The sequence below is a fragment of the Somniosus microcephalus genome, chromosome 1 (genome assembly GCF_052327205.1).
Source record: "Somniosus microcephalus isolate GS21.2 chromosome 1, FLI_Smic_1.0, whole genome shotgun sequence".
NCBI classification, from domain to species: Eukaryota; Metazoa; Chordata; class Chondrichthyes; order Squaliformes; family Somniosidae; genus Somniosus; species Somniosus microcephalus.
Genome location: NC_140987.1, coordinates 339,595,570 through 339,623,285, shown reverse-complemented (window position 1 = coordinate 339,623,285; position 27,716 = coordinate 339,595,570). Strand labels below are relative to the sequence as shown.

Sequence of the window (27,716 nt, the reverse complement as noted above, 5' to 3'; positions counted from 1 at the left end):
TAAACAGAATGGCCCCTATTTTAACTTCGGCCGGGTTTTGGGCCGTTGGATAGCGAGGTGAGTTTCCGCTGCTCTAGAAATGAGGCTATTTTATGTCCCAGGGCGGGTGAGGGGTGGGGTTAATTTTAACCTAACCCACCTGGCAGGAAACTGAAGGGATTGGATCATCTGACCGTTTTACACCCCACAATATTTTATTATAAAACTGTGCAGGGTGTAAAACGGGCGGCCGATCCGATCCCGTCAGTTTACCGCCAGGTGGGTTAGATTAAAATTGCCCCCTGATCAGGCCTCATCTATTGTTGCGATGTTATATGAGAGTTTGATTCATTCGCAACTCACCAGCCAACTTCCCCCCCCCCCCCCCGGCCCCACCATTCTGGGTGGAAGTCGGTGGCAAGCGACAGAAAATCGAGTGGCCTGAAGGCTGCCTGCTGATGCAAGATAGGTGGTGGGATTGGGTTCAAGGGGCATTTCGAAGTGATCGCACCCTTGGAAGGAAGGGGGGTGGTAGGGAGGCCTGCGCTTTCCCTGTGGGGACCAGAGGAGCACTCTAGGCCCCACAAAGGAGAGTAAACAACTTACCGTTTGTGGCCTCTTCTTCTCCCTGACAGGTCCTGACTGGCCTTCACCTGGAGGCCTCCCTGCTCAGGTTGTGAGTTAAAATTGCAGTCCGGTCCCAATAATGTCATCGGGACTGGACATGTAAGGAAAGTTCCCTGTGCCTTTGAGCAGATGTTCTTGCCACTTGCTCAGGAGAGCAGGTTAAAATTGTGGACAGTGGGATCCTAGTGGTAAGTAACCTGGGTGATTTTAACTGCCTCATTTCTGGTTTCAAAATAAAAAGGTAGGACAGGGATTTTAGGAAGCAGAAAATTTAATTCAAGAAAAAAAGTGCACAGAAAAACAAAACTCTACAGTAACTGATTTGAATTTGTTTTAATGTTTTAATATTTGATTACGTAGAATGCTGCACAGAAATGGGCCACTTGGCCCAACAGGTCTAGCTGGTGTTTATGCTCCGCTTGAGTCTCACTCTATCAACATATCTTGGGATATCAACATTAGCAATGTTGTGTTACCAGCTCTTATCTCTCTAGAAGTTTACAGCACAAAAGGCAGCCATTTGGTCCATCATTTCAGTACTGGCTTTGTGCTGGAGAAATCCAAACTTATCCACAGCCCCAGTCTCTCTCCATAGCCCTATATCTATGTGGTCTGTTTTGTCCTGTGCTATCAAATAAATTTGCAGGGTTATTGTTGTTACTTAGAATTACATAGGACAGTACTGCATTTCGTCTTTGTGTATTTGCTGAATTCGATCTTTGCATGATTTACACAGTTGAATTGTAACTGTGGTTTGGATATATTGCCACACAGCAAGCACCACTACATTCCTTAGTGGCATTGTTTTACGGTGACTGAAGAAGTTACAACAGATTTAATTGGCGTGTTGGGATAGCATTCCACCAATCCCTCTACTGCAAGGGATTCTGAGACATTTCCTGGTTCTTTGAATTCTGTGAATCCGTCCATTTATATTTAGGCTCACTGGTTCATGGTGACTGAAAACAGTTGCATTCTGTCTTCATTACTTGGGAATTATTGGGACTTTTTTAAAGCATTTTTGGGGCCGTGTCTGCTTCTGTCCAATTTTACCTGAAAACTGCGAATCAGCGGCCTTTGACATCTATAGGCAACTAATGAAGAATTCTATTCCGTGATGTGAGATGAATACACACATACAAATGGCGTCATTTGGAGTTCAAAAATATATAATAATAGCTGCTTCCTACAAGGATCCAGTCTTGGAAGGAGAGAGAACACTTTATGAGCAAACATGAATAAAATGCATTTATTTTTTAGATATAAAAAAAGCCTTTAGAACATTTTCTGATTCATATGGGGATAATGTTCACCTATCCAGCCTGGCAGGAAACCAACAGGAACTGATTGGCTGCCCGTCACTGGGAAGTAAAAGTGGGCGGAGTGTAAAATGTGTGGCCCATCCAATCATGTCAGTTTCCCGCTGGGAAGGGCAGGTTAAGATAACCCGCATAATCGTGGAGACACAATCTAAATTTATTAGTCCATTGGTTGAACAGTTCAAAGCTGTACTGGCAGTAACTCCCACATTTGCTGCCCCAACACTTGTTAGTTAGCACACTGTCCAATACTTGGGGAATTAACTTGGAAGAGAGCAACATTGGGTACACAAACGGGCATTTGTATAATTTATGATATAAAGGAAAATTGTGGGAACAACAAGCAGGCAACCAGGGTGAGACCTCAGCTCAGCAACAATCCCCACTAGAGTGAGCCAAAACACAGATAAATAACAAAATGAGACACTGGGGAAGATTTTACCTTGACCTCTTGGTGCAGTGCTTCTCATAACCAAGAATTTGGGCTCAGAAATCAGTGCCCATATTAATGGGTAGAAAATTACGCTGACCTCTGCATTTGAATTCCCAGCATGCATTTGCATCCCATGAATCTCTGTCTTAGGAACTGTTCATTTTAAAAATCAACCTCATTGGTTTTGTTAAATTCAGCCCAAATATACAATCGTCAATTTACAAGAAAGGAGGGAAAACACATAAAACGTTGGTGAGGGTACTTGTCACTGTGCTTCTGGTCCCTCTCCACTAACCTGATGAACTTGCTTGCACAAATAGCATTTATGCACTGACAGGCATCTGTCACTCCCCAGGATTGGGAGGATGTTGCTCCTTCACTGAGACACTGTCACTCCCAGGACTAGGAGAATGCACCTAACTTGTTGACTGTGTTGCACCCCCAAAGGATTAGAGGGTGTATTGTGATACTGGAGCAATGTCCTCACTGAATTTCAAGCAAAATTGATGTTGAAGGGAATCACAGTTATTGCTCAGCCTAACAGGCAGTCACTTAATCAGCTCCATTAGAAGGGATACTAGCAGCTTTAGGGATTGTTGTATCTCCATTGTGTGAATCCTTTTACATTTACAGTGTAATAAATCTGGGGATTTTGCACTTTCACCCCCAAAGAATTGCCAGTGTGTTATGTAAGAGTTTTTGAGGTGATTTATCTGTAACTTGAAATGTGATTATTTGAGTCACAAACAGTAGTGAAGATCACACAATTTGAAACCCTTAAACAGCACTCTGAGAATTGCTGACTAATGGGGTGTAATTTTAACCGCCAAAAACGGGTGGGTTTGGTTTGGGTGGGAGCTAAAAATCTGAAACAGGAACCCTATCTGACTCAAACCTGTGCACTTCCGGTTTTAACGGAGGCGGGGCGAATGATCAATCTGCTCTCTGGAGGCAGGTTGGTCATTTAAATATTTAAATTAGGTTACATGCCTTCATTTTACCAGTGATTCTATTCTTAACCACAGTTGCATGGGTTTCCCAGGCCCCGGGAAACCCGGCAGGTGAAAGGAGGTGAGAAGGGATGAATTCATGAGGTAAGTGCCTTTACAGCACTGGTTGTGGGCCAAGAGGAGCAGGAGCATTTCCTCCAGGCTCAACAAGCTTACCAGTAAACCACCCGGTGATCTGTCCAACCTCCATCTCCCCCAACTTCCCCACCATGATCTGTCTGCTTCTCATCACCGCGATAGGATCCCCTCGACCACCATCTGCTCTCCCTGACCACCATCTCTTCCCCCTCATGATCGGACCCTCCAAGCATCATCTGCCCCGCCATCCCCCGTGATTGGACCCCCTGACCACCACCATCCCCACGATCTCTTCCACGCCCCCCCACTAGACCTATTTGCTCTCAGCTTGGCTGCAGCCTTGTACTGCAGGTTTTCCCGGCTGATAGGCAACCAGCTGTGGGCAGAAAATCTACAGAAATAAATTTAAAAATGAGCTGCAGTTAAAGACTGCAGGACATTCGGGAAAGGTGATGTTTTTTGAATAGAAACTGAACAATGTGATTTTATGCTCCCAGCATAGAGCCTTGCCCATTGGGAATTCAGCCATATGCTCTATATGACCTGCCATGGGAACACATGCCTGAAGTCTTGACTAATGCTCCAGGCCAGGAAACCTCCACTGGTGGAGCATGCATTTTTAAAATTATCCCTGTACTTTGAAAGATGTGTTAGGAGAAACATTTCTAATAATTCGTTTAGAAACAACACTTTTTTTAAATTCTTCGACTTTCAAATTAATGGTTACAAATTGAAATGAAAATGTTCCCTAATGTTTTCCCATCTCATGAATAGCAGCTTCTGTAGAATCATGCTTATTGTTGTATCTTTGCCCTTTGTGTTGTTTCAAGTATGGACCCCAGTCTGGAGTTGGCTTGCAAGCTGCAACAATTTTCTGTGAAAAGAAAAATTACATGATTAATAATTTCTGCTTTAATTTTATCCATCATTAACACCCTACTAGAAAAATACCGTGAGCCTAATCAGACTGATAACAGGTTTAAAGGGGTTAAATTATGACGACAGGTTGAATAGACTTGCCTTGTATTCCCTCGAGTTTAGAAGATTAAGGGGTGATCGAATCGGGTGTTTAAGATGATTAAAGGATTTGAAAAGGAGAAATATTTCCTCTGGTGGAGGAGTCCAGACAAAGGGACATAACCTTAAAATTAGAGCTAGGCCATTCAGGGGCGATGTCAGGAAGCACTTCTTCACAAAGGGTAGTGGGAATCTGTAACTCTCTCCACCAAAAAGCTGTTGAGGCTAGGTCAATTGAAAATGGCAAAACTGAGCTTGATAGATTTTTGTTAGGTAAGGGTAGTAAGGTATATGAAACCAAAGCAGGTAAATGGAGTTGAAATACAGATCAGCCAATTGAATGGCAGAACAGGATCGAGGGGCTGAATGGCCTACTCCTCTTTCTATGTTCCCAGATTAGACTGCAATTTATTCCAGCACATTATCCCAAAGTCTTTACTGTTAACATGCTGTTGCTTATCTCCATACAGCTCCCTTCATCCATTAAACAACTTCCATTTATATTGTACCATTAATGTAGAAAAAAAAAGTTTCACAACGATCCGTAGAAGGCCTATAGAAGATGGGCGCTGAGGCAGGAAGGGAGAGATTTGAAGAACTGTCTGAAAGCTTGATCAAAGAACTTTGAGGAGTTTTAAAAAAATGTTTAGGGAAGGAATGCCAGAAAGCAGTGTTCAAGTGGCGGAAGGCTCTGCTGACAATATTGGAGCAGACAATGGGAAGAATGCTCAAGAGAGTGGAGTCAGAGGAATGGAAAGTTGGGGAGGTTTTAGGGTTGCAGGAGATTAGAGATATGGGCCGCGATTTTCCCATTGGTGGTGGGTTAGGCGCGGATCAGGTGGTCGGCAGGTTCTGATCCTGCCGCTGCTTTCAGCCGGTAAAAATTTGCAATTTTGCCCTAATTAATTGGGCAATTGAGTCCCTGTGTGTGCGCTCCCCTGGCCAATTAGTGTTTTGGATCTGGAACTCGCCTCTGCTGACGTCTGTGAGCCAGCTGCATTTAAGGGGCCCATGCAGCCTTGGTTCATTTTCTCATTATTTACTGATGGATTTGCCTGTTACAACTGCTGTTGCTGCTGGATTTGCCTGTTACAACTGCTGCTGCTGCTGGATTTGCCTGTTACAACTGCTGCTATGACTACCTCAAGGGCCAAGGGCTCTCCCAGATTTGATGATGACTCCATGCTCTTGTGGAGGGAGTCAGAGGGCACAGAGAGGTACTCTTCCCATCCTTTGGCCGGAAGAAGCCACCACAGCAAACAAAAGCAGTCTGGCTACAAATTGCTGAGGAGGTCAGCTCCAGATCAATGTGCCCGCGAATCTGGGGGCAGTGCAGAAAAAGGCTCAATGATCTGGTCTGCTTAGGAAAAGTGAGTATAACATCACACTTGGCCTCAATCTGCTCCCCATCTCCTCTCATTACCAGCACTCTACATTGTCAACCTAATCCTGCACATCCCACTGTACCCTCACATCCCTTCCACCCTTAACCATCCCTCTCTATGTACACAATCACTTCACTATTCGACTATGCTGTCCTCACACTCGCTATCACTGTGATGCTATGACAACAACTAACAATGCACAGGGAGGGCCCTTGGTATTGGCACCTCACTCCATCTTTGTCTCCTTCTAAGCATCTATGCTATGGGTTCTCTACACTCACTCCATCATTCTCACTCAAACTCCACTTGTGTCCCTCATTGCAGGAAAAGAGAGCCCACAATAAGAGGGAGAGGGCTAAGACAGGAGGCGGGCCACCTTTCATAGCCCATATCACCAACACTGAGGCGGTGGCTCTGGAGATCATTGGAGGCAATGAGGATGTGGAAGTGGGAGATGGTCAGCAGAGCAAGCTGGTGACAGAATAGATTTGCATCTCATTTACATTGCATGAGTGACTGATATGGCATCTGATCCTCAGAGATTGACATCATCTGCACAATTCCATGTGCATGCTACATTAATATCACATGTCTAACTCATGCCTTTACTCCCCCACAGGACCATCGACAGCCCCTCCACTGTCCAGGAGGAAGAGCCTGAGCCGGAAGACACCTCAGAGGAAGCTGCAACTTCTGAGGGCGCAGCGTTAGCAGAATTAAATGCACCCAGCACCAGCGCAGATACGCACACCTTGGTGGAACCTTCGCGACATAGAGTAGTGTTGTCACCTGGTGCATCACAGCTCACAAGTGAGCATCAGCAGATGGTGGAGACAGGGAGAGCAGTGGCGAGTCCTTGTCAGAGGTCGCAGTGCGCTCCCAGCTCTGCTCAGCTGCATGTGGACCCTGTGCCTCCAGGTCCATCCAGAAAGAGAGCGGTGCTGGAACTACAGGAACAAGTGCAGGAGTCTCTGGCAGGTTTTGTCTCCAGGGTTACTGCGAGTGTGGAGAGGATGGAGGAGTCCACTCTAACATGAGCAGTGCCTTTGTGGAGGCAATGGTGCATGAACGCACCACCACGGAAAGGATGGCAACTTCCGTGGAAAGGATGGCTACCTCTCTGGAAAGGGTGGCTATGGTAGAGGAGAGGATGGCTACGGCCATGGAGGAAAGAAGCCGCCAGAGTCTGGAAAACATGGTGAATGTTTAGAATAGACTGACATCTCTGGAGGAGCCATGGGCAGCTATTGATCAAAGAAACCAGAGCTTCATGGATATCCTTTTGAGTAGGACTGCCAGTGCAGATATGGGTCCTCCTGGCCCCCCTGATGTGTAGCAAGGTGCTGTCAAACCACTTGCTAGCACTGAAGTGGGGCTGACCCATGAGAGGGATGTTGGTGGCAGGCAACAAGGAAGTGGGAGCAACTCTCCAAGCGCCCACACTCCCATGCTACTGAGTAGCCCTCGGTCAGAGCCACATTAGAGTCCTCACCCAACTGAGATGGGCGTCTCGGCCCCTGCATGGACGCAGGAGGAGCAGACTGTTGCTGAGCCCTCAGGCTCGCAAACCCAGAGGATGGCTGCCAAAGGTGTCGAAGCAAGATCAGCATGAAATTGTGCAAGGTGCCTCCACATCTGCTGAAGCCACAGGGGAAGTACCATGTCGAAGCACACGTAAGAGGAAGATAAAACACAATTAGTCACTTGGGTGTTCTGTTCTGTTGTATTTAAATTTTGCCATTGCCATCCTTTTGTGCATTGAATAAACAGAAGTGATGGCAAACCGTTGACGAGCTGGCCTATGTGATCTGGGAAATGGAAGTTGCACATTGAGGGCTCAGGGCGATTTGCATTTGTAATAATGGTGGTCAGTGTGATAGGAACCCACAGGTTCTTGTCCATTGTCTATGGTTTGATAAGAAGGTGCCAGCCACATGTGTTTGATTCATCTACCTAAACGAATCTGGCAAAGATTAGTGCATCCCTTGCATCCCGGGCAGCAATGTGCTCGCGTGCTGCTGCAGCTGGCTCATCTGCCTCCGCAAGGTTGTCTTCCACTCCTCCTCTTCCTCATTTGAGGAGGCTATACGCTAAGCAAGTTGTTCCTCAGGCAGCTGCAAGCCACGATGCTGTGCGCTGTTGTGCAGTGCACAGCAGACCACGATGATTCTGGAGACCCTGGCTGCTGAGTACTGTAGGGCTGCACCTGATCTGTCAAGGCATCTGAATTGCATCTTCAGCAAGCCGATGGTTTGCGCGATGATGGATCTGGTCGAAATGTGGCTGGCATTGTAGCGCACCTCAGCTTCGTTCGATGGTGTCCTCAACAGCATCATCAGCCATGTCTTCAGGGGATAGCCCTTGTCTCCAAGTAGCCATCCGGAAAGTTGTGTTGGCGGATTGAAGAGCGGAGGCACACTAGACTGCCGCAGGATGAATGATTCATGACAACTGCCAGGGTACTTCGTGCAAACATGTATAATGTCCTTCCTGTGGTTACACACCAGCTGCACATTAAGGGAGTAGAAGCCGTTGTGGTTGACAAGAAACAGCTGGGTTGTGATGGGGTGCCCTAAGGGCCGCATGTGTGCAGTCTACGATGCCCTGCACCCTTGGCAAGCCTGCCATATTTGCAAAGCCAACTGCATGCACGGTGACACTTGCTTCATCCGCGGAGAAGTGTATGTAATTGTGCGTCTTTGCAAAGAGGGCATCGGTTACCTGCGTGATGCAAGTGTGTGCGGCCGACTGGGAGATGCCGCTGATGTCTGCTGATGAGCCCTGGAAGGACCCTGATGCAAAAAAATTGAGGTGGTGGTGACTTTGACAGCCATTGGTAAGGGGTGTCCACCTGCTCCTCTGGGCTCCAGGTGTTGGTGCAGCATTGCGCAGATGTCAGCGACTACCTCTCGTGAAAATCTCAGCCTCCTTTGGCACTGCTGCTCAGTCATGTTGAGGAAGGCCATCCTCGGCCTGTAAACCCTGTGTTGGGGGTATCTCCTGTGGCGACATGCAGCCCTGCGCTGACGCCCTCTGCCCTGTGCAGCATTAGGTGGGTGAGGAGGAGGTTGGCGCTCCTGCTGTTGGTGCTGCTGTTGTGCCTGGTTCTGCTGCTATCGTGGCTGCTCTTCCTCCGAATCTGAGGACCAGGATGAAAGGAAATAAATGGTTCCCATGCTGCTGGTAGATATCTCAGTTGAGGAAGCGCTCAGTCATTTGGGGAGAGGGTTTTCCCAGGAGGTCACAGTGGAGATGGATCTCAGCTTCACCACTTCCAAGATCAGTAGACATGCAAAAAATTCTGCCACCTGCAACTGAGCCTTGTTGAGAGCTCCATTTTTACGCTGGAGCTGCAGCTGTGAAGAAGGCAGCCACTTGTGAACCTGCCACAATCAGCTGGCGTGTTTTGGGAACGGCGTGGAACAGAAAAAGTGGTAAATTTTAAAATCGCTGTCAAAATAGCATTATGCAAGTAGTTAACAAGCAGTTAAATGCCTTAAGGGCCTATCCCGCCGCTTGGTGGCGGGACCGATCGGGAGATGGGAGGCTGCTTTTGGTAAAGTTGCACAGAGGCGAGATCGGAACCTGCAGTCAATATTTCCGATTTTACCACCTGACCCGCCTCCAAACCCGCCCTCTGAGCGCCGGCAAAATTGAGTCCATGGAGTGGAGAGACCATGGAGGGATTTAAACATATACATGTGAATTTTAAATTTGGGACATTGGGAGACCCGGAAGGCAATGTAGTTCAGTGAGGACAAGAGTGATAGATGAACCGGAATTGGTGAGGGATAGGATATGGGCATCAGAGTTTTTGATGAGCTGGAGTTTATGGATGGCGGAAGAAAGGAGGTCAGCAAGGACAGCACTGGAGTAATTGATTCTGGAGCTGGTGAAAGCAAGTATAAGGGTTTGGGCAGTGGAAGGGCTTTGATAAGCATGTTGGAAGTAACGTGGGTGTGGAAGTAAGCCGTCTTTGTGATGGATATCCTAACAGTGAGGCTGCAGTTAAACCGCAGCTATCCATCTCAGACTGGTGTTTGTGAAGGGAAATGCTTCGTCAGCAGATCAGAGTTATACTGTTGAATGTGCTTCAGTGTAGGTCACATGTCAGACAACCATTAAGGAGCAGTGTGATTGCGTGTTCGGCTCATGTGCAGAGCTCTACTAATTAAAGGTCTGCTTTCTCCGAACGTGAAAAACAATGAAAAGTAGATTAGAATGTACCCAGGAAATCTAATACACTAGGCAGTGAGATCAGGACCTGACTCCTAAGTTATACTGACACTTGTGTCAATGAGCATTTAAATCTATTCACAATGACAGTATGTGTACATCCTACATGTGATTATAGCTCAGCTATAGTTTTAATTTGCATTTTATCAATTTTTTCAGTTTACAGTCAAAACCCAAAATGGTTGAAATATCAACGAACAGAATTATCTGCAGTTTTTTTTTGGTCTGTGTGCTTAAATGATCACATTCTAACATGTTATGTTTTCCTCCCTTTGCTCTCCATTTTTTTACATTAATTTATTTCCCGTTTTAGGCCCTCCCTGCTCTAGGACCCATTCACTGAGACAGAAGTGACCAGGTGGCCTCTCTTGTTAATGATGCTCTGAACTGGCCTTGAGAGGTCGATTGCAGGGATGAGGGTTAACACTTGTTTTGTTTATCTTTCCTTCCCGCTTGACAAGTGACTCACACCCATTCCGTCTGTATGGCCGAAATTGGGAACTCACTGTGAGGAATCCTGCGTGAGAGCACAAATCCCATTACACTACTAACATGCTGTGCCATATGGTAATGTCTTTGTGCCTATTATTCTCAGTGTCTATGAACTCCTCTGAAGAATTACATCAACAGAACTACATATTTTGATGTAATTAACAGCAGCTTTTACACCTATCCCAATATTTGGTCCCTCTACAGCAGCTCTCATGACTTGGAAACTCTTGACTTCAGGTCATAATTGATGTGTCAATGATTACTCCATCTTGACCCATGTATTCTGCCATAAAGCAGGATGATGGCACTAATCACTGTTGTATACAGCAATATTTTAATATTTCCACCTTTTATTTATCAACAAAACTGTGAAGGAATAGCCATGATTCAGAGAAATACACGATACAATGAACAGATTTCTAATAATAAAAGACATACTGGGTTTAAAAGACAAGTCTCAGCAGACAGGCTGTAAACAGAAATACAGGATTCTGAGAAAAGATCAGTTGATAACAAAGCTGTAAACAAGCTTTGAAATGGGAATTAGTTAAATATTCTAAAACAATGAAAGATTGAAGCAAACCATTGGTGCTTCCGAAGAGTTTAGAGTTTGGGTGTAACACAATGGAAGACCCAAATGAAGTGTGAAGAGCTGACACGATAAAACGAACCATAAGATTAAACATGCAACCAATTGAGATAGCTAGAAAACAAGTAAACACACAGTTAAAGTGGTTTTGATTTACATATAGTAAAAACCATACCAACAAGACTTTGAAGATATAACTTCAATAGAGACACCAAGCAATTGCATTGTGTTTGTATTGAACATGGAGAATAAGGAAAGATACAGGCCTAGAAATTCAGTAAGGCGCTGCAAGCTTTGCGCCCAGTTACCGCCTAAAGAGGGCTTCTGCGCCAGTAGAGGAGGTTGCGCTGATATTGAGCTCGGCGGTAATGGCGCCGGTAGCGCTGCGCCGGCACCGATGACGTCATCGGAGTGCGCAGTGCCCCGTTTCCGCCCCGATGCCGGCCCGACACCCATATTCAGTTGCCGCCGCCTCCTCCGTGGCGGCCGCTACTAACATCCGGAGACCAGGGCCTTACTGCAGCCTTAGTGGGGCGCATAAAGGTGGAGGTGCGGCCGGTCGCTTTTTCGGCGGCCGCCTGCCCGCACCTCCTTCCCCGGCCTCCTCCACCACCCCCCCCCCCCGCGGCATTGCCGGCTGCTTTCCGCGAGCCCGGCACTTCTCCGTGGTGCCGGGCTCATTTGCCGGCACAATCCAGCGGCGATCTCCCCGTTGCAGGCACCTCCACCTTAAGAGAAGGAGGAGGCCTGCAGTACCGCAGCCTGCCGCACCGCATCGGGTGGCGCAGCGGCACTTAGAGCGCTGAAATTCAGTTTCAGCGCCCCAAGCGGGGGCGGGCACACCCTGGAATAGCGCCCGGTTCCGACTTGGGGCGCAAAAAGTGAATATCTGACGGTCGCACATGGCTCCGCGCCCAGCGCTAACTTTTGGCCGTTAGCCAGCTGGCGGGGCCATAGTGAATTTCTAGGCCACAATGTCTGCAAAAAAGCAGTTAAGCCAAAATTAAGAATTGAATGAAGAATCTTTGGTAAGAATGACATCAAACAGAAACCATAGCTGTCAATGTTTTTATGATGGTTTTTGGAACACCTAAAAGTAGAGAAATAATTATGCATGCAATAGTTGAATTGATAGTAACATAGAAAGCATTCAAACAGAGGGATCAATAAAGACAATTAGCTGACATCAGCAGAGAACATCGAAGAAGAAGAAACCAAAGCCAAAAGGGTATAAAAATATTGGCCCAGAAATTCGGGTCTCCACAGGTGAGTACGCACGGGGTACTCACCCGTAGGCCGAATGGATGTGCTGGTTTTCTGCATGCACTGCGCATGCGCGGGAAACCGGCACTTCCGATCCTCTGAACGAAGAGGTTCAGAAGTCGAATGCGTGCGCAGTAGAGGCTGCGCATGCGCATCAAACTTACGTTTTTTTTACAGGTTTTCCCGGGATCGTAAGCCTGTAGGATTTAGAAATATAAAAAGCAGGCGTAAGGCCTGCTTTTTACAAGGTAAGTGGTCAATTAATTAAAATTAAAACATTTTTTCCACAGGTTTATTATTTTCAAATACTTTAAAGCAAGGTAAGTTTATTTTTAGCCCCGTTAGAATATAAAAAATTTTTCAAAAAATTTAAATTATTGTTTAAAATAGTTATTTAATGTAATTTATAGTTTATTTAAAACGTGTGATGTTTAAAAAAATTTTATTTGAAGGTTTACTGCTATTTTGGGGCCGTAGTATTTATAAGTCTTGACAGGTCTTCCTGTCAATACTTATGAATGGAGCATTCCCTGCTCCGATTGGCCGCCCATAGCCCACGTGATCCCAGGGGACGCATCAAACTAACTGCACCCCTGGGGTATGCAAGCACTGCGCGCCGGCAGCTGGGCCAGGCCCCGGATCGGAATACCACGGGGCCCTACTGCTCAACTGCCGGCGCGCAAGGTAAGTGCAGGTCGGGGGCTTTTTCCCGCGGGAAGCCCCCGACCCGAATTTCTGGGCCAAGACCTTTTTTAACAGAAGGTCAGAACACGCTGAACGGGCAGGGCATTTCTCAACCTTCCAGAGGCATCTCTAAGTTTTTAACTATGAGTCTCGGGAAGTTAATTATTGATTTTTGGTGGATGTTCTGGATTTAGAAATAAGAAATGTTCTGGATTTAGAAATAAGAAATATAACGAAGTAAAGATTTGAGAATAAGGATCTCTGAGAAATAAGAAATGTAAGCTAATTGTACTTTGAATTGTTAATATTGCGACAGACTCAACAGATGTTAACTGAATGCCGGCTCTTAAATAAAACTATATGGCCTAGAAATTCAGTTGTTTGCGCCAGCCGCTAGCGCCTTAGGAGGAGGAGAAGTGGGGTGCTAAGCGGCTAGCGCCCGGGCGCAGCGCGATCTGCGCCTCTCGCGAACTTCAGTTAAAATTTAGCGGCGGCGCAAAACCTTCGCGCGCTCAGCTGCGCGCGCAGATCCTGACGTCATTTCATGGTGCAACGCCCTTTGTGCGCCCCAAACCGGAAATTCAGTGGCGCCGGCCTATTGTGCGCCTGGCACCCCTAGCGACTGGTAGAGGGGAACGGTTCCTAGTCGCTGCGGGGCGCGGGGGGCGCTAATTAAAGGGGACTCCTCCTGCAGTATAAATGGCAGCCATTTTGCACCACTCCTTTGTGAGAGACGGATCTTTGGAGAGAGACAAAGGTAGAGAGCTTTCTGGTTTGGCTCAACACTCGCACAGGTACTTGTGGCTTCAGGCCACAGCTTTGCACTTGTCTTTAACTTCAGAGTCATAGCATTGATTGGAAACATATAATGGGGGCTGCAATGGGTGGAAACGTTGGGCTTCTCCATTGCATTCAAAGGGCTCAGAGACGCCATGAGAGAGTGCCAGTCATGGCCGGATGGAGAAGGGGCAACAGGCGTCGGCAAAGGAGGCCTTACCCACCCAGGGTATACCGCCAGCAGTTCTCATATCTGAACATGTCTGAGGAGCAGTGTGTTCGGAGGCTGCGATTCAGAAGGGCGGTGGTCACTGAGATCTGCCACCTGCTTTGCGGAGATCTGCAGCCACAGCTGAGGAGCAGGACGTCTCTGTCGGTGGCAGTGAAGGTGACGGTGGCTCTCAACTTCTGTGCCACCAGCTCCTTCTAATCCGCTACTGGGGACATTTCCAACATCTCCCAGTTTGCGGTACATTGCTGCATCCGCCAGGTGACCAATGCCCTTTTCAGAAGGAGACGTCAGTTCATCTCCTTCCCCATGACCGTTGACAAGCAGCAACAGCGTGCAATGGGCTTTGCAGCATTAGCGGGCTTCCCCATGGTGCAGGGCGCCATTGACTGCACGCATGTGGCTTTGCGGGCACCTCTAGAGAATGCCGAGGATTACCGCAACCGGAAGGGCTACCATTCGCTCAACGTGCAGTTGGCGTGTGACCACAGGCAGCTCATCCTAGCTGTCAATGCCCGCTTTCCAGGCAGTAGCCACGATGCCTTCATCCTGCACCAGACTTCTGTGGCAGACATGTTCGAGGCCTAGCCTCACCCACGAGGATGGCTTCTCGGGGACAAAGGCTATCCTTTGTGCACCTGGCTGATGACCCCGCTCCGTGCGCCCAGCACCCCTGCTGAAGAGGGATACAATGACAGCCATCAAGCAACCAGGAACATCATTGAGCAAACAATCGGCGTGCTGAAGCAACGGTTCCGCTGTCTGGATCGTTCCAGGGGAGCCCTACAGCACTCGCCTGAGCGAGTCTCCCATTTTGTTGTCGTATGCCGCACAACCTAGCTATCCACAGGACTCAGCCACTGCCAGCAGACATTGGAGGACCACCAGAGGAGGAGGAGGAGGAGGAGGAGGACCAGCACAGGAGGGAGGCAGAAAGTGCAAGGACCGCCCGTCGGCGGCTTATTGCAAGTCGGTTCTAGGCCCCCTCTCAGGGAATGGCTTGTGCCAATGGCAGAAGATGAATGTAGCCACTCCACAAGCCCTCAGCCGAGCAGGGCAACCAGGACTTCCAAAAGAAAGCATGGACAGTGCGATTTAAGAATTTTTTTTACTATGGTACCTCTGTGCCCTTCCCACATGACAAACTAATGGAGAGAACCCCCCCCAAAAACACAAATACACCAGTCTCGGCCTTTACAAGTAAAACAAATATACCAGTCTCGGCCTTTAAATATGAAACAAATACACCAGTCTCGGCCTTTAAATATGAAACAAATACACCAGTCTCGGCCTTTAAATATGAAACAAATACACCAGTCTCTGCTTTTATAAGTAAAACAGAACATTTGGCCACACCTTTCCCCTGCGAGGGTGATCCATTTCGCTTCCGTGACTGGCCCCTACCCGTCCTGCAGCTCCTCCTCAATGGGACCCCAGTGGCTGCAGCAAGGCTGGGGGAAGGCTGCTGAGGGTCAGATGGTGAGACGGCAGATGCCCTTGGGGGTCGGCCTGGACCAGCTCTGGGCCTGGAGGGGCCGGCTGCTGACTGCTCCAACTCTGCTTGGGCGGCAGCAGTCTGTCCAACAGCTGGTGGCAGCTGCAATGGAGGAGTGACAGTGTTGGCTGCAGGAATGCTGCCAACCTGACAGATCACAGGCACTCCCTGGTCGGCTGATACATTGGCACGCGCACGGGCCAGCACTGCAGCATGCGCAGCAATCTGCTGAGGCACAGACTGCTGGGCTGTTGCGGCACAGCGAGTGCCCCGGCGATGCCTGGCCGATCCAGCGAGTGTGGCAGCAGTTAATGCCTGTGTGGCCCTGGTCTGTGTCTGCATGACAGCAGCCAGTGAATGCACGGCACGACTGAGCACTTGGTTAGAAGCCGCCTGTGAAGCAGCGAAGTCCTGCTGACTCCTAGCCTGTGCTGCACTGAATTGTTGCAGACTCCTGGCCTGTGCTGCACTGAATTGTTGCAGACTCCTGGCCTGTGCTGCCCTGAATTCCTGCACACTCCTTGCCAGTGACTCTATGGAGTCAGGCATCCTTGCCACTGCAGCCATGAGCTCAGTGTGCCTGCGCTCAGCCTGGGCGCCCATTTCCGCTAGGAGCCGCACCTCCACTGCGCTCACCATAGCAGGACTGGAGGCCGCACTCGCCCTCCGGGGAGAAGGCCGCCGAGCTTCCCCACCCCTCCCGCGTTGCTGCAGCCCGCTGGTCCCCGGAGGTTCTCTATCCTCCGACCCTTCCCCCCTGCTGCCCTCCAGGGAAGAGGTGTCACTATCATGGCCATGGGCTGCCTTGGCTGAGGGTGTCCCTGATGGGCTGGCTTCCTCTTCCTCCTCCTCTATGTCTGACTCGGACACAGTGCCAGCTTGAGGGGCTGCCTCCTCACCTGGCGAGTCACCATCTGAAAGCAGGGAGGCACAAGAGTTGCTTTAGAGTGAGGACAGGGTGGCAGCGAGGGAGGCATGAGTGCTGCTGTGCACTGCATTGGTTCGATAGTGGCAAAGGATGCTGGTGTGAGGCGCAAGTGGAAAGGGAGAGGTCAAAAAGGTGATGACCTTACCATTGGTGCCCAGAACAGGGTCAGCATCTCCAGTGGCGACGGGGCCACTCAGCCGGCCTGCCATGATCCGCTCCACTCGCTGCTCGAGGTCGCTCAGCTGTTTCAGGTCAGGACGGCCTCCCTCGGTCTGTCGCTGCTGTCTTCTGTTATGCGCCAGCTTGGCCTGCAAGAGAAAGGACCGCCTCTAAGTACAGTGTCAAGCCCTGATCTTGCCCGCACTGCCTCCCATGGTCGAATAGCCCTGACCGTGTCTAAAGTCCTGATTGCGCAAGTGCTTTTCATGACAGTCCCATAGCTGTTGGATGAGGGCTGGCCATTAGGGCTTTCAGACTTGTTTGGCCATAAAGTGAGGTGCACATGCAGGGATGAGGAGGATACTGGAAAGGGTACTCACCCTGACAACCTGAGTGAGGTTGTTGAATTTTTTCTGGCACTGGGTTGGTGTCCTGCCAACCATGCTGTTGGACGTGACCCTGTTTGCCACATCCCTCCATGCTTTCCGATATTTGGTGGGCAGCGACCTCCTGCCACCCTCAGGGAAGAGGATATGGCACCTGCGGTCCACTGCGCCAACCAGCAGCCTCAGGTCACCCTCGCCAAAGCGCTGCGCTCTCTCCCTGGCCTTCTCCATTCTGGGCGTGGAGCTGTTCCAGAAGCAGTGTTCAGGCCTTGCCTTAGGGCTGCAGTGTGCAGGGTGTGGCAGCCAAGCACTTCCACCCTCCTCCTTTAAGTGCTGACCGGCGCCTGACTGCCCTCAATGAGCAACTCGCCGCACCTGCGCTGCGCCCGCCTTCGGTGTTTGCGCCCCGGATCGCCGGCTTAGCGCCTAATGATCGTCGTGCATCGCCTGCTTTAGCGCAGCAGCAACCTCTTGGGGCGATGCAACTGAATATTGGCGAAGGTGGCGCTAAGTTGCGCCGGGCGCAAAAGTTAGCGGACGCCATGCTGTAGCGCCCCAAACGTGGCTATACTGAATTTCTAGGCCTATATTTCTAGAATTGTCTCAAAGAGTGAATCTGTATAGACTCGCGAACCCACAAATTCTGTACACTCTTTTGTAAGGAGTTGCAGAAATCTGGGGTTATTCCGGACCCTCATAATATCTAGAAGGTTACAGTCTAGTTCAACTTAGTAAAAGTACTATCAGGAGGACGGTAACATCTTTAGTCGTTCCTTTCCTTTAGGGAGAGATAGCCTGAACCTTTAGACCCATTTAAGCGTCTTATGGAATTCGGCTATCTCTAACTTAAGTTGAATGTGAACGTCTGGGGAATACGCTTGACCTGGAATAGCCCAAACGGGCTAGGACTGTAATTATCCCTTCAAAACTACTTTAAGAAGATAGGAATTGCTAGATGAAAAAATACCAAGGTCTATCTAATTTGCCATCTACCATCCTGGTAGTCGCATGAATGCAGTACTTTGTCACAAAGTCCTTCAAAGCATTAAACACGCTTCATATTCAGTAAATTTAGAGAGTATTTAAATCCTATTAGTTGATCTCCCATGGCATTGCACATGGGGAGTCAAAACCAAGAGCTGTCTTCAGCTGATGCGAGGTTAGAGGGCAGGGGATATTTAGACCGGAGTGCACAGATATGATTCAGTCCCCAATTTAAAGCCATACATTCTGTCCCTAATTTTATATAATACTTTGAATTAGTATTATTATTTATAGTTAAATAGCAAAATTTACAGTAACTTGGGAAGAAAAGAGGGGTGGAGCATAGGAGTTTCTCCGCAACACACAATGAAGAGCTGGGAGATGCAAAATTGCGCCACTAAAGCACCACCAGTGGGTGAAATCTGGTAGATTTTTAACCCAGTTACTATTGCATGTGGAATTATGGATTGGAAACAACTGAAATAACATTCGAGCTGCTGTACATAGTTTTAAGATGTTCTTTGCACTTTTAAATTTGCACTATGGGTAGGTAGAGGTTTTTAATCACCATTCTCACTGATGTGTTTTTCTTTTGCTACTGTGAACATCATGGGGGCAAAATTCGGTTGCTTTGCACCTCTTGTTAGTGCCCCAAGGGAGCGCTAACAGGGGGCGCAAAGCAACTAGTGCCCGGGCGTGGCACCGCTAACGCCTCCCACGAAGTTCAGCGGGAGGTTAGCGGCAGCAGTAGCCGTGCTTAGTGCCCCGCTTGTGCCCCAGCTGCAAACTTGGATCACTCCCCCTGATCTACCGCCGGACGCTATGTCCGACAGGGTTAGGGGGGCGTATGTGTGGCCGGGGCAGTGATATTTAAAGGGGAGGTGCCGGGCGGCCATTTCTTTTTTGCTGGCTGCCTGCCAGCACCTGCCCCCTCTGCCTTCCCCCTGCAGGGTGCCAGCCGCGATCGGGCAGCCCGGCACTCCTCTTAAGTGCCGGGCTCTTTTGCCAACACCCAGATCCCTGGTGGCCCAGCTGGGTCCCGGTTCGCACTGCGAAAGGCCCCTCCCCTTTAATAAAGGGAGGAAGGCCTGCATTACCGTGGCGCTACGTGCCTCAGAGCGTGGTGCTGCAGCATGTAGCGCCGCGATATTGGGCTGGAGCACCCCAAGAGGGAGGGGGAGCACTTCCGGTAACACCTCACTTCCTGCTTGGGGCGCTACCAAAACAATTTCGGTTGCAGGGATGCTAACTTTTTCGGGGCGCTAAAAGTAGTGCCCCGGTGAAGTTAGCGCCTCAAAGAGGGCGTGAGACAATTTTTCCCTGCATGGGTTTTATTCCATTTGGGTCCATACAGCAAGTCTAGATGTCAATGACCAGTATACTCCATTCACAACAATAAAATTGCCCATAATTGGCACTAAATTGTAAATTTTTCTAACTGGAACCACAGGATGGCTGGTAGTGTGTGTGTGTGAGTGAGAGAGTGTTGGAAGATGCTCTTCAGAGATTGTAACTAAGGCACAATGTTAGAGCTGAATAGACAGAGGTAAATGTATTTGATTTTCCATTATACTGCACTGACATCTGCACCTCTAAGTGTAAAATTCACTTCACCTTTAAACGATATCAAAGCGTATTCTTACCTGCCATAAGTTGGAGCCCTTAGCTTGGGCAATTTTCACAATGGCTATAATGGGGATCCACATAATCAAGAAGATGATCATACACCAGCCAAGTGCTGTTGCCCAGACAGGGTACGCAACAGGTCCGTATGTTGGTGGAGCAAATGTTGCTAAGGACCAGATTAAGATTGCCTGTATGAAATGATTGCACAAAACAAGATCAGAAACAGAATGAGATGGACAATCTGCAGCTTGATTATTTTCAGTTTGAATCACTAAAAGATGTAACATCTCCTTACTGCCAGCAAGCACGGAGAGATAAAAAACCAACACACTCTCCACCACAGCCAGAAGACCCAATTCCTTTCACCAATCATCATCTCAATGTCCTTGATGAATCGGTTTATCCCTGTGAACAACAAGAAAGCAGGGATACACAATCACTTGGTTTGTCCTGTCTTTATGGCAGCTTGTTTGCCGTAGAAGTTCTTCTTGTACTGGGTGTCAATAATGAACAGGTTAAATCAGTGAAGGGATCACTCAGGATTTCAAACAGGATGAGAAAATTGTTTGTGTAAAATCGTTAAGAACTCAGTCTAGGAAAGACTCATGTATCGGATCTGTGCTGAGATGGACAGGCCCCCTGTTATCAGAATGGGGGAGGATGGACTATCAAAGTGAGGGCTCTGTCCTGAGCTGAAGAATAGCAAATAGATTCCAGAAACATCACGAAGACACTGAAGCAGAACCTGTCCTGTTCCATTTGCCTTGATAGTTGGGAGAAACTGGCAACTGACTGCGTCAAGTGGTAAACAACTGGTTAAGTCGAAGTGAAGATGTTTGAACAACATTCCCATCAACAATTAGCAGGAAAATGGCTGCAGCAAAATTTACTCCAACAACAACCTCCAACTTCTCCCCGGAGGGCGAGTGCGGCCTCCAGTCCTGCTATGGTGAGCGCAGTGGAGGTGCGGCTCCTAGCGGAAATGGGCGCCCAGGCTGAGCGCAGGCACACTGAGCTCATGGCTGCAGTGGCAAGGATGCCTGACTCCATAGAGTCACTGGCAAGGAGTGTGCAGGAATTCAGGGCAGCACAGGTGAGTGATGCAGAAGGCACTGCCTGTCTCATACTGGCCTTTGGAACCACTTGGGGGAAGATCATTGACAACTAAGGGAAGCACTTAAATACCCAGTCATCATTGAAGATGAAGGACTATCTACATCACATCACCGTACTCATTTGTCCTGTTCTGAAGAGATATGAAGACCCACACAAGTACTTTTTTAAAATTGAATTATTTAATTTTGTTTCAGTACTTTCTCTGTTGCACTTACCATAGATCCAGCTTAGACCAACAAGTTCAGTGGTAGCAGCTACAAGAATTCCCCATCCAGCACAGAAATGATCAATTAAATTGATCCAGTAAATCCCAGCCTAAATAGAAATGAAATATTAGAAAATGTCCTGCATGAGAAAACTATAATATTGATATTCAAAATAAGAGCATGAAAAATTAACTTTTCTCAACTACAAACCAGCTAATCCAAAATTGACTGCATTGTTATATTCTCTGATACATTCTCTCAGATCCACTACTGTCCCATATTTTCTTACAGTTCAAATGGACTCAATATTTTGTTGCCGATCTCTGCTGATATATAATGCAAAAATAACCATTTGGTCTGTCTGCCTCATTATCTACACCCATGTCTATCACCCAGTGAGCTCATTTGCAACAACCTCCAGCTAAGCTCCTGTCCCTTCACTCCACCAGAGCAACAGCTAGTATAAAAATCTCAGAAACCATCAGAAACACCCAGGCACGATAGCAAAATACTGCGGATGCTGGAAATCCAAAATAACAGAAAATGCTGGAAAAACTTAGCAGGCCAGGCAACATCCATGGAGTGAGAAATAGAGTCAATGTTTCAGGTTGAAACCCTTTGTCAGGACTGAAAAAACACAGGAAATGAAACAGATTAAAAGGCCAGTTTGGGGGCTGGGAAATGGGGATGAAGGAACAAAAGAGAAGTGAAGAGACATTAAGAGGTATTCAAAACGAGATGAGATGGTGATAGGACTAGTAACGAGACAAAAGACAGCTCTAGATTAGGTGTGAAATGCACTGGCAGAATGAGAGACAGCTGCCATGTGGGAGAGAAAAAAAGGGGGAAGGGCACAAAAAGGTGTGGATAAAAATATATATAAAAATGTAATAGGGGCTGAGGTTATGATCTGAAATTGTTGAACTCGATATTGAGTCCGGAAGGCTGTAAAGTGCCTAATCGGAAGATGAGGTGCTGTTCCTCAAGCTTACGCTGGGTTTCCGTGGAACAATGCAAGAGCCAGGCACTTGTTAATATTTGTGATGGCCACAAATGCAGTGACTCTGATACATCTCAAGGAGCCTATCCAGTGTCTTGAAATTGGACATTAATGAATTACTTTGTGCGGTTACCATGGTTATGTGAGAAAATGTAGCAGCTACTTTACATACAGCAAGATCCCACAACCAACAATAAAATGACCTGTTAATCTGTTTCTGGTAGAGTTGGGTGATGCAGGAAAGTTAACCAAAAGATGTAATGGAATCTTCAACATCCACCTGAACGGTAGACGGGACCTTGGTTTAATATCTCCTGCAAAGGACAGCACCTCTGACAATACAGCACTCCCTCAGCTACTGCATGGAAGTGTCAGCCTTGAATATGTGCTTCAATTCTCGGTTGCGGTTTGAAACTACCACCTTCTAACTCAGCAGTGAAAGTGTTTCCAACTGAAGCAAGCTGAAACTTAAGAGAAACTTATCAAGGTGGGCATCCCTAAACAAAAAGAAAGTATTTTAAACAATACCCTGCTGTTTTAAAATGTGTACAATGTAAACCTGATTCAGAGGGTGTTAAAAGAGATGAGTTTCATCTCTTTAACCAGACTCTGCATTTAGTAACAGCAGATGGGGAAGGGTCAGTCAGTCCCACACCATCACTGCACAATATTAAATAAATAGAAAAGCAACAGGACCAACACACAAGGTCCTTCTTTATTATTTAATCCTGTGAAATTTTAGACTTCATAGAGTTATAACTAGCACTACATGTGGAAATGTAGCAAACTATTAAAGTACTACGTACCTGTGTTACACATACAAGGCCAAGCAAATAAAATATCAAACAAACACCAGCTGTCAGATAAAGGCGCTTTGATCGCAGAAACTTAGGGAACTGGTCCAGCAGGGTTGTTATAATTGTTTCTGATGAAAAAAAAGTTAAATGAGATTGGTAATTAATTAATAATTTACACAGTCCTGGAGAAACCCACCACTGGAGAGTCCAAAGTCCTGCAGCCCAGAGGAGCAGATGAGGACAGCTTCCTCTATCCATGAGTCCGCTTTCTGAAACACTGAAGCGACGTGGTCAGGCTGTCAGCTGTTTACAAGATTATAAGCAGAATATCACCACTAGGCTTGCTTGTGCTTAAGCCATGTTTGCACCAGGAACACAGGATTCTGATGACCTAATGCTGGTGGAGCAGGTTGGGAATCTCAGTGCTTCCTTTCACATGCTGTGCCTTGAAGCCATTTGCAATGAGCTCCTGAGAGGTTGGTGCTACTGTACCATAGTGGAGAGAAGGGCAAAAGCTCAAGAGCACCCTCAGTGCAGGGCATTGCAGCCTTCCCTCCAGGACACCAGTGTCAATGAGACTAGTGGATGTTTTCAGTATTCTGATGGTTTTTTTGCGGGGGGGTGGGGGGGGGGAGCGTAATAAGGATGATGAGGCTGGGAATGGGAGGGAAAATCTTGCCTCCATGCCCAGCAAGAGGTTTCAGGGAGAGGCAATGATCCCATAGAGGGGTACTGACCCACAGTACTGACTGGGACATTAAACCTGCCTTTGCTCTTGGAGAGTTAAAGCCATTGCAAATCCATCCATGGGTGGCCTCTGTACAGAAGAAGCTGAAGATGTTCTCAGCCCTGAAATGGGGGGCTGGGATGGAATTGACAACATCGATCCAGGGGAAATGGAGCAGTACTCTCATCTTTATTGTGCTTGTGCAGGGGTTCCATTTCATGGGACACTGGCACCATTACTGGGACAGGAACGAACTGTACTGCTGGGACCAGGGGCCTAGCGAAATGGATGAATAGGGCGGTCACAAGGACTTTAAACTAGTAAATGGGGGGTGGGAGAGTGCTCAGATGGATAAGATAGTATAAATAATAATTCTAAAACAAATGAAAGGGAAGAGAGCAGAGTAATAGAAATTGTGCTGTGGGCACTACAAGTAAAGGGAAAACTAAAACATGTAAAGTAATTAAACCAGGAGAGAGAAATAAGAAATGTGAAAGAAAAATAACCGCATAAGGACAAGTCCGGGTGTGTGACCCAAATAAGCATTCTTTATACAAATGGAGTATAAGGAATAAATTCATTGAATTGCAGGCATAAATTCAAAATCCAGGCCATTATGATCATTATTAGATAAATGTTTACGCAGTGTTAGGCTGTTAACTAAATCTGGCTCATTACTCATTATTAAATCTAATATGGTTTATTCCCATTGTTGGTTCTAGGACATATATTGTTATAGAAAAGCTATCCTGAACACACTCAAGAAATTTGCTACTTTGCTAGTCTGCTTATCCCAATCTATATTTTCCCACATTACATCAGTGACTCCACTTCAAAAGTACTTCATTGACTAAAGCGCTTTGAGACGTCTGGTGGTCGTGAAAGGTGCTATATAAATGCAAGTCTTCTTTCTATATAAAAACTAAAATTCCCCATTATCTGCCTTTGCTACATACTTGTCTATATATTTTGTCACTTCACAGCGGCTATCATGGGTCCTATACACAATTCCCACTACAGTTAGATTCTTCACAATTTCTTAATTCTACCCATAAAGTTTCCACTGCCTACTTACCTCTCATTATTTCCTATCTTATCATTAATTTCATCCTTAATCACTAACATCTATAAGGTTTCAGTGACCAATTCTGTCCTTTCATCTCAAAAATAAACAACATAACAAACTATATATTGCATCAATAACAAGGAAAATAGATTTATCTAGTACCAGTCTAAACAAGGTTTGAATAATATATTTTAATCCTGAAAATTAACATTGAATATATGGCTGGAAATCTCTTTCTGAAGTTCAACAACATTACTTATAGGAGAGTTGGACCTTTACTGACTATCTACACAGGAAGTTGTATACATAAGGACTAATACATTGTGAGTTTGGATGAAAAAAGTAAACCGAATGCTGATATATGAAATAAGTTCAAGTACCAGTGTAATTAAATTTTACAATGTTTTTAAAGAAGGTTTTAAAATGTAATTTCAATGGAAGAGCCTGAAAGAAGTTTCTGTGGGCATGGCTTAGTTTTGAGCGTGTCTTCCTTTACACATAGGTTGTGCGCTGCACTCCTGGCCTTCCTGATGTCATACACTGTGCAGAAACTCTGCAGCACTGAAGAGGAAGTCTCCATTTGAAGCCTCGCTCAAGGTAAGTACATATTCTTCTCGTAGGTCGGCAGTGTTCCCTGGAGCTAAGCCACCGACCCGCAATTTTTGGCCCAGTATGATCAAGTTCAACCTTGTGTTTGAAAGGGAGAATCGCGAAACAGCTTCTAAAGCCAAGATTTTGCCAATGCTCAGAGGGCGGGTTTGGAGGCGGGTCAGGAGTTAAATCCAAAATGATTGACACCGGGTGAACCCGCCTCCACGTGACTTTCCAAAGTGTCAGGTCTGTGACTTCAGATCAGACCCCAACACCAAGCGGTGGGAAAGGCTTTTAAGGTAGATAACAGCTTGTTAGCTACTTGTTAACTGCTATTTTGACAGGGTTTTAAAATTTCGCCACATTTTCACCGTGTTCCATGTCGTTCGGCAAACATGCCAGCTGATTGTGTCAGGTATTGCAACAAGCTGAATAGTTCACAGCTGCAACTGCAGCATAAAAGCTAACCTGCCACATCAGTTCAATTTCAAATGCCAGAACTTTCTGATTTCAGGATTTGGAAGACATATTTCAGGTGTATTGAGGTTGTAAGTGTGTGTTGTGAGCTCTACATGCACTATGACCTCCTTGGAATAACCACTTTGGCTCTCCACATTGAGCGATAATAATGTCTCATCCTCAACTGACATATATACCAGCAGAATGGGAACCATGTATACTCTCTCATCCTGGTCCTCAGATTGGGAGGATGAGCAGCCGCAGCTGCAGAACCAGGCACACCAGCAGCACCAACAACAAGAGCACCAACCTTCTCCTCAGTCAACTGATGCTGCACAGGGCAGAGGCCATCAGTGCAGGGCTGCACCTTGCCGCAGGAGATACCCCCAACACAGGTTTTATAGGCAGAGGATGAGCTTCCTCAACATGACTGAGCAGCAGTGCCAAAGGATGCTGAGACTAATGCGAGAGGAGGTCACAGACATCTGCACAATGCTGCACCAAGACCTGCAGCCCAGAGAAGCGGGTGGACACTCCTTACCAGTGGCTGTCAAAGTCACCACCGCTCTCAACTTCTTTGCATCAGGGTCCTTCCAGGGATCACAGCAGAAATCAGCGGCATCTCCCAGTCGGCCACACACAGATGCATCACGCAGGTTACCGATGCCCTGTTTGCCAAGTTGGCCAATGAGATACACTTCTCAACGGCTGAAGCAAGTGTTACCACGTGGGTGGTTGGGTTTGCCAATCTGGCAGGCTTCCCAAGGGTGTAGGGCATCAACTGCATGCATATGGCCATTAGGGCACCCCATCACAGCCCAGCTGTATTTGTGAACCGCAAGGGATTCCACTCACTTAACATCCAGCTGGTGTGTAACCACAAGAAGGACATTATGCATATGTGTGCAAAGTTCCCTGGCAGCTGCCATGACACCTACATCCTGCACCAGTCCATTGTGCCTCAGCTCCTCAATCCGCCAACCCAACTTTCTGGATGGCTCCTTGGAGACAAGAGCTATCTCCTGAAGACATGGCTAATGACTCCAATGAGGTGGCCAACAAACGAAGCTGAGGAGTGCTACAATGTGAGCCACATTTCACCATAAGCATCATAGAGCAAACCATAGGGTTGCTCAAAATGCGCTTCAGATACCTGGACAGATCTGGTGGAGCCCTACAGTACACACCAGCCAGGGTCTCCAGAATTATCATGGTCTGCTGTGCCCTGCACAACATCGCACTGCAGTGTGGCTTACCACTGCCTGAGGAACAAGTGGCAGTGCGCACAGCCTCCTCCGCAGAGGAGGAGGAGTTTGAGGAAGAGCTGAATGAGGCTGCAGATGAGGAAGACCTGGCGGAGGTGGCTGTCCCAGCCCGACCAGCATGCGAGTACATTGCTGGCTGTGAGGCAAAGGATGGACTAATCCATGCCAGATTCACGTAACTTTACGCAGCACAGACATGTGGCTGGCACATGCACATGAAGGTTGGCAGGACCTCCCATCCACAACATACAGCATCTGTACAATGAACTGTGCATTCCTTTCATTCTCCCCACCATTACTGCAGATGAAAGGCACCCTCACCCCTCACTGTGCCACTTCCATTCTGAGCACACTCAGGGCAATGAATTGAAACATTCACATCGCATTACTTTATTAATAATATAAAAATAAACAGCACAAACGTAACTTTGGTTTATATGAAAACACCCAAGTGACTACCCTTGTGCCTATTTGTGTGTTAGCTTTCTCTTGCGTGTGTTTCTATGTGGTGCTTCCCCTGTGGCTTCAGCAGATGTAGAGGCATCCTGCTCACTTCCCTGCTGCACCTGCTTAGACACCTTTGGCGGTTGTCCTCTGGATTTGGGAGCTTTGGAGGGCCACACCAAAGTCTGCTCCTCCTGCGGCTGTGCAGGGGCAGAGTTGGCCATCTCTGTTGAGTAAGGCATCTGGGGCTCTGTCCGAGGGCTCGGCAGTGGCATGGGACTATGAGCGCTTGGAGAGGAGACCCCACTTCCTTGTTCTCGACCACCACCATCCCCCTCTCATGGGTCAC

General features: G+C 47.4%; 1 protein-coding gene across 3 annotated transcripts in view; it reads right to left on the bottom strand.

Moving 5' to 3' along the window:
* Positions 1-924: 924 nt before the first annotated feature.
* Positions 925-27,716, bottom strand: part of LOC147124932 (sodium- and chloride-dependent neutral and basic amino acid transporter B(0+)-like) — a 67,367-nt gene continuing 40,575 nt past the window's right edge. For 2 of the 3 annotated variants that reach the window (XM_085994829.1, XM_085994843.1), the window contains 5 exons: positions 22,825-22,943; positions 21,028-21,127; positions 19,992-20,101; positions 19,714-19,884; positions 925-4,320 (listed from right to left, as the gene is read on the bottom strand). In XM_085994829.1, coding sequence (XP_085850955.1) covers positions 4,195-4,320; positions 19,714-19,884; positions 19,992-20,101; positions 21,028-21,127; positions 22,825-22,943 — 626 coding nt within the window. In that variant the 3' untranslated portion in view covers positions 925-4,194. The remainder of the gene's footprint in view (positions 4,321-19,713; positions 19,885-19,991; positions 20,102-21,027; positions 21,128-22,824; positions 22,944-27,716) is intronic. The other variant, XM_085994847.1, reaches the window with a different exon arrangement.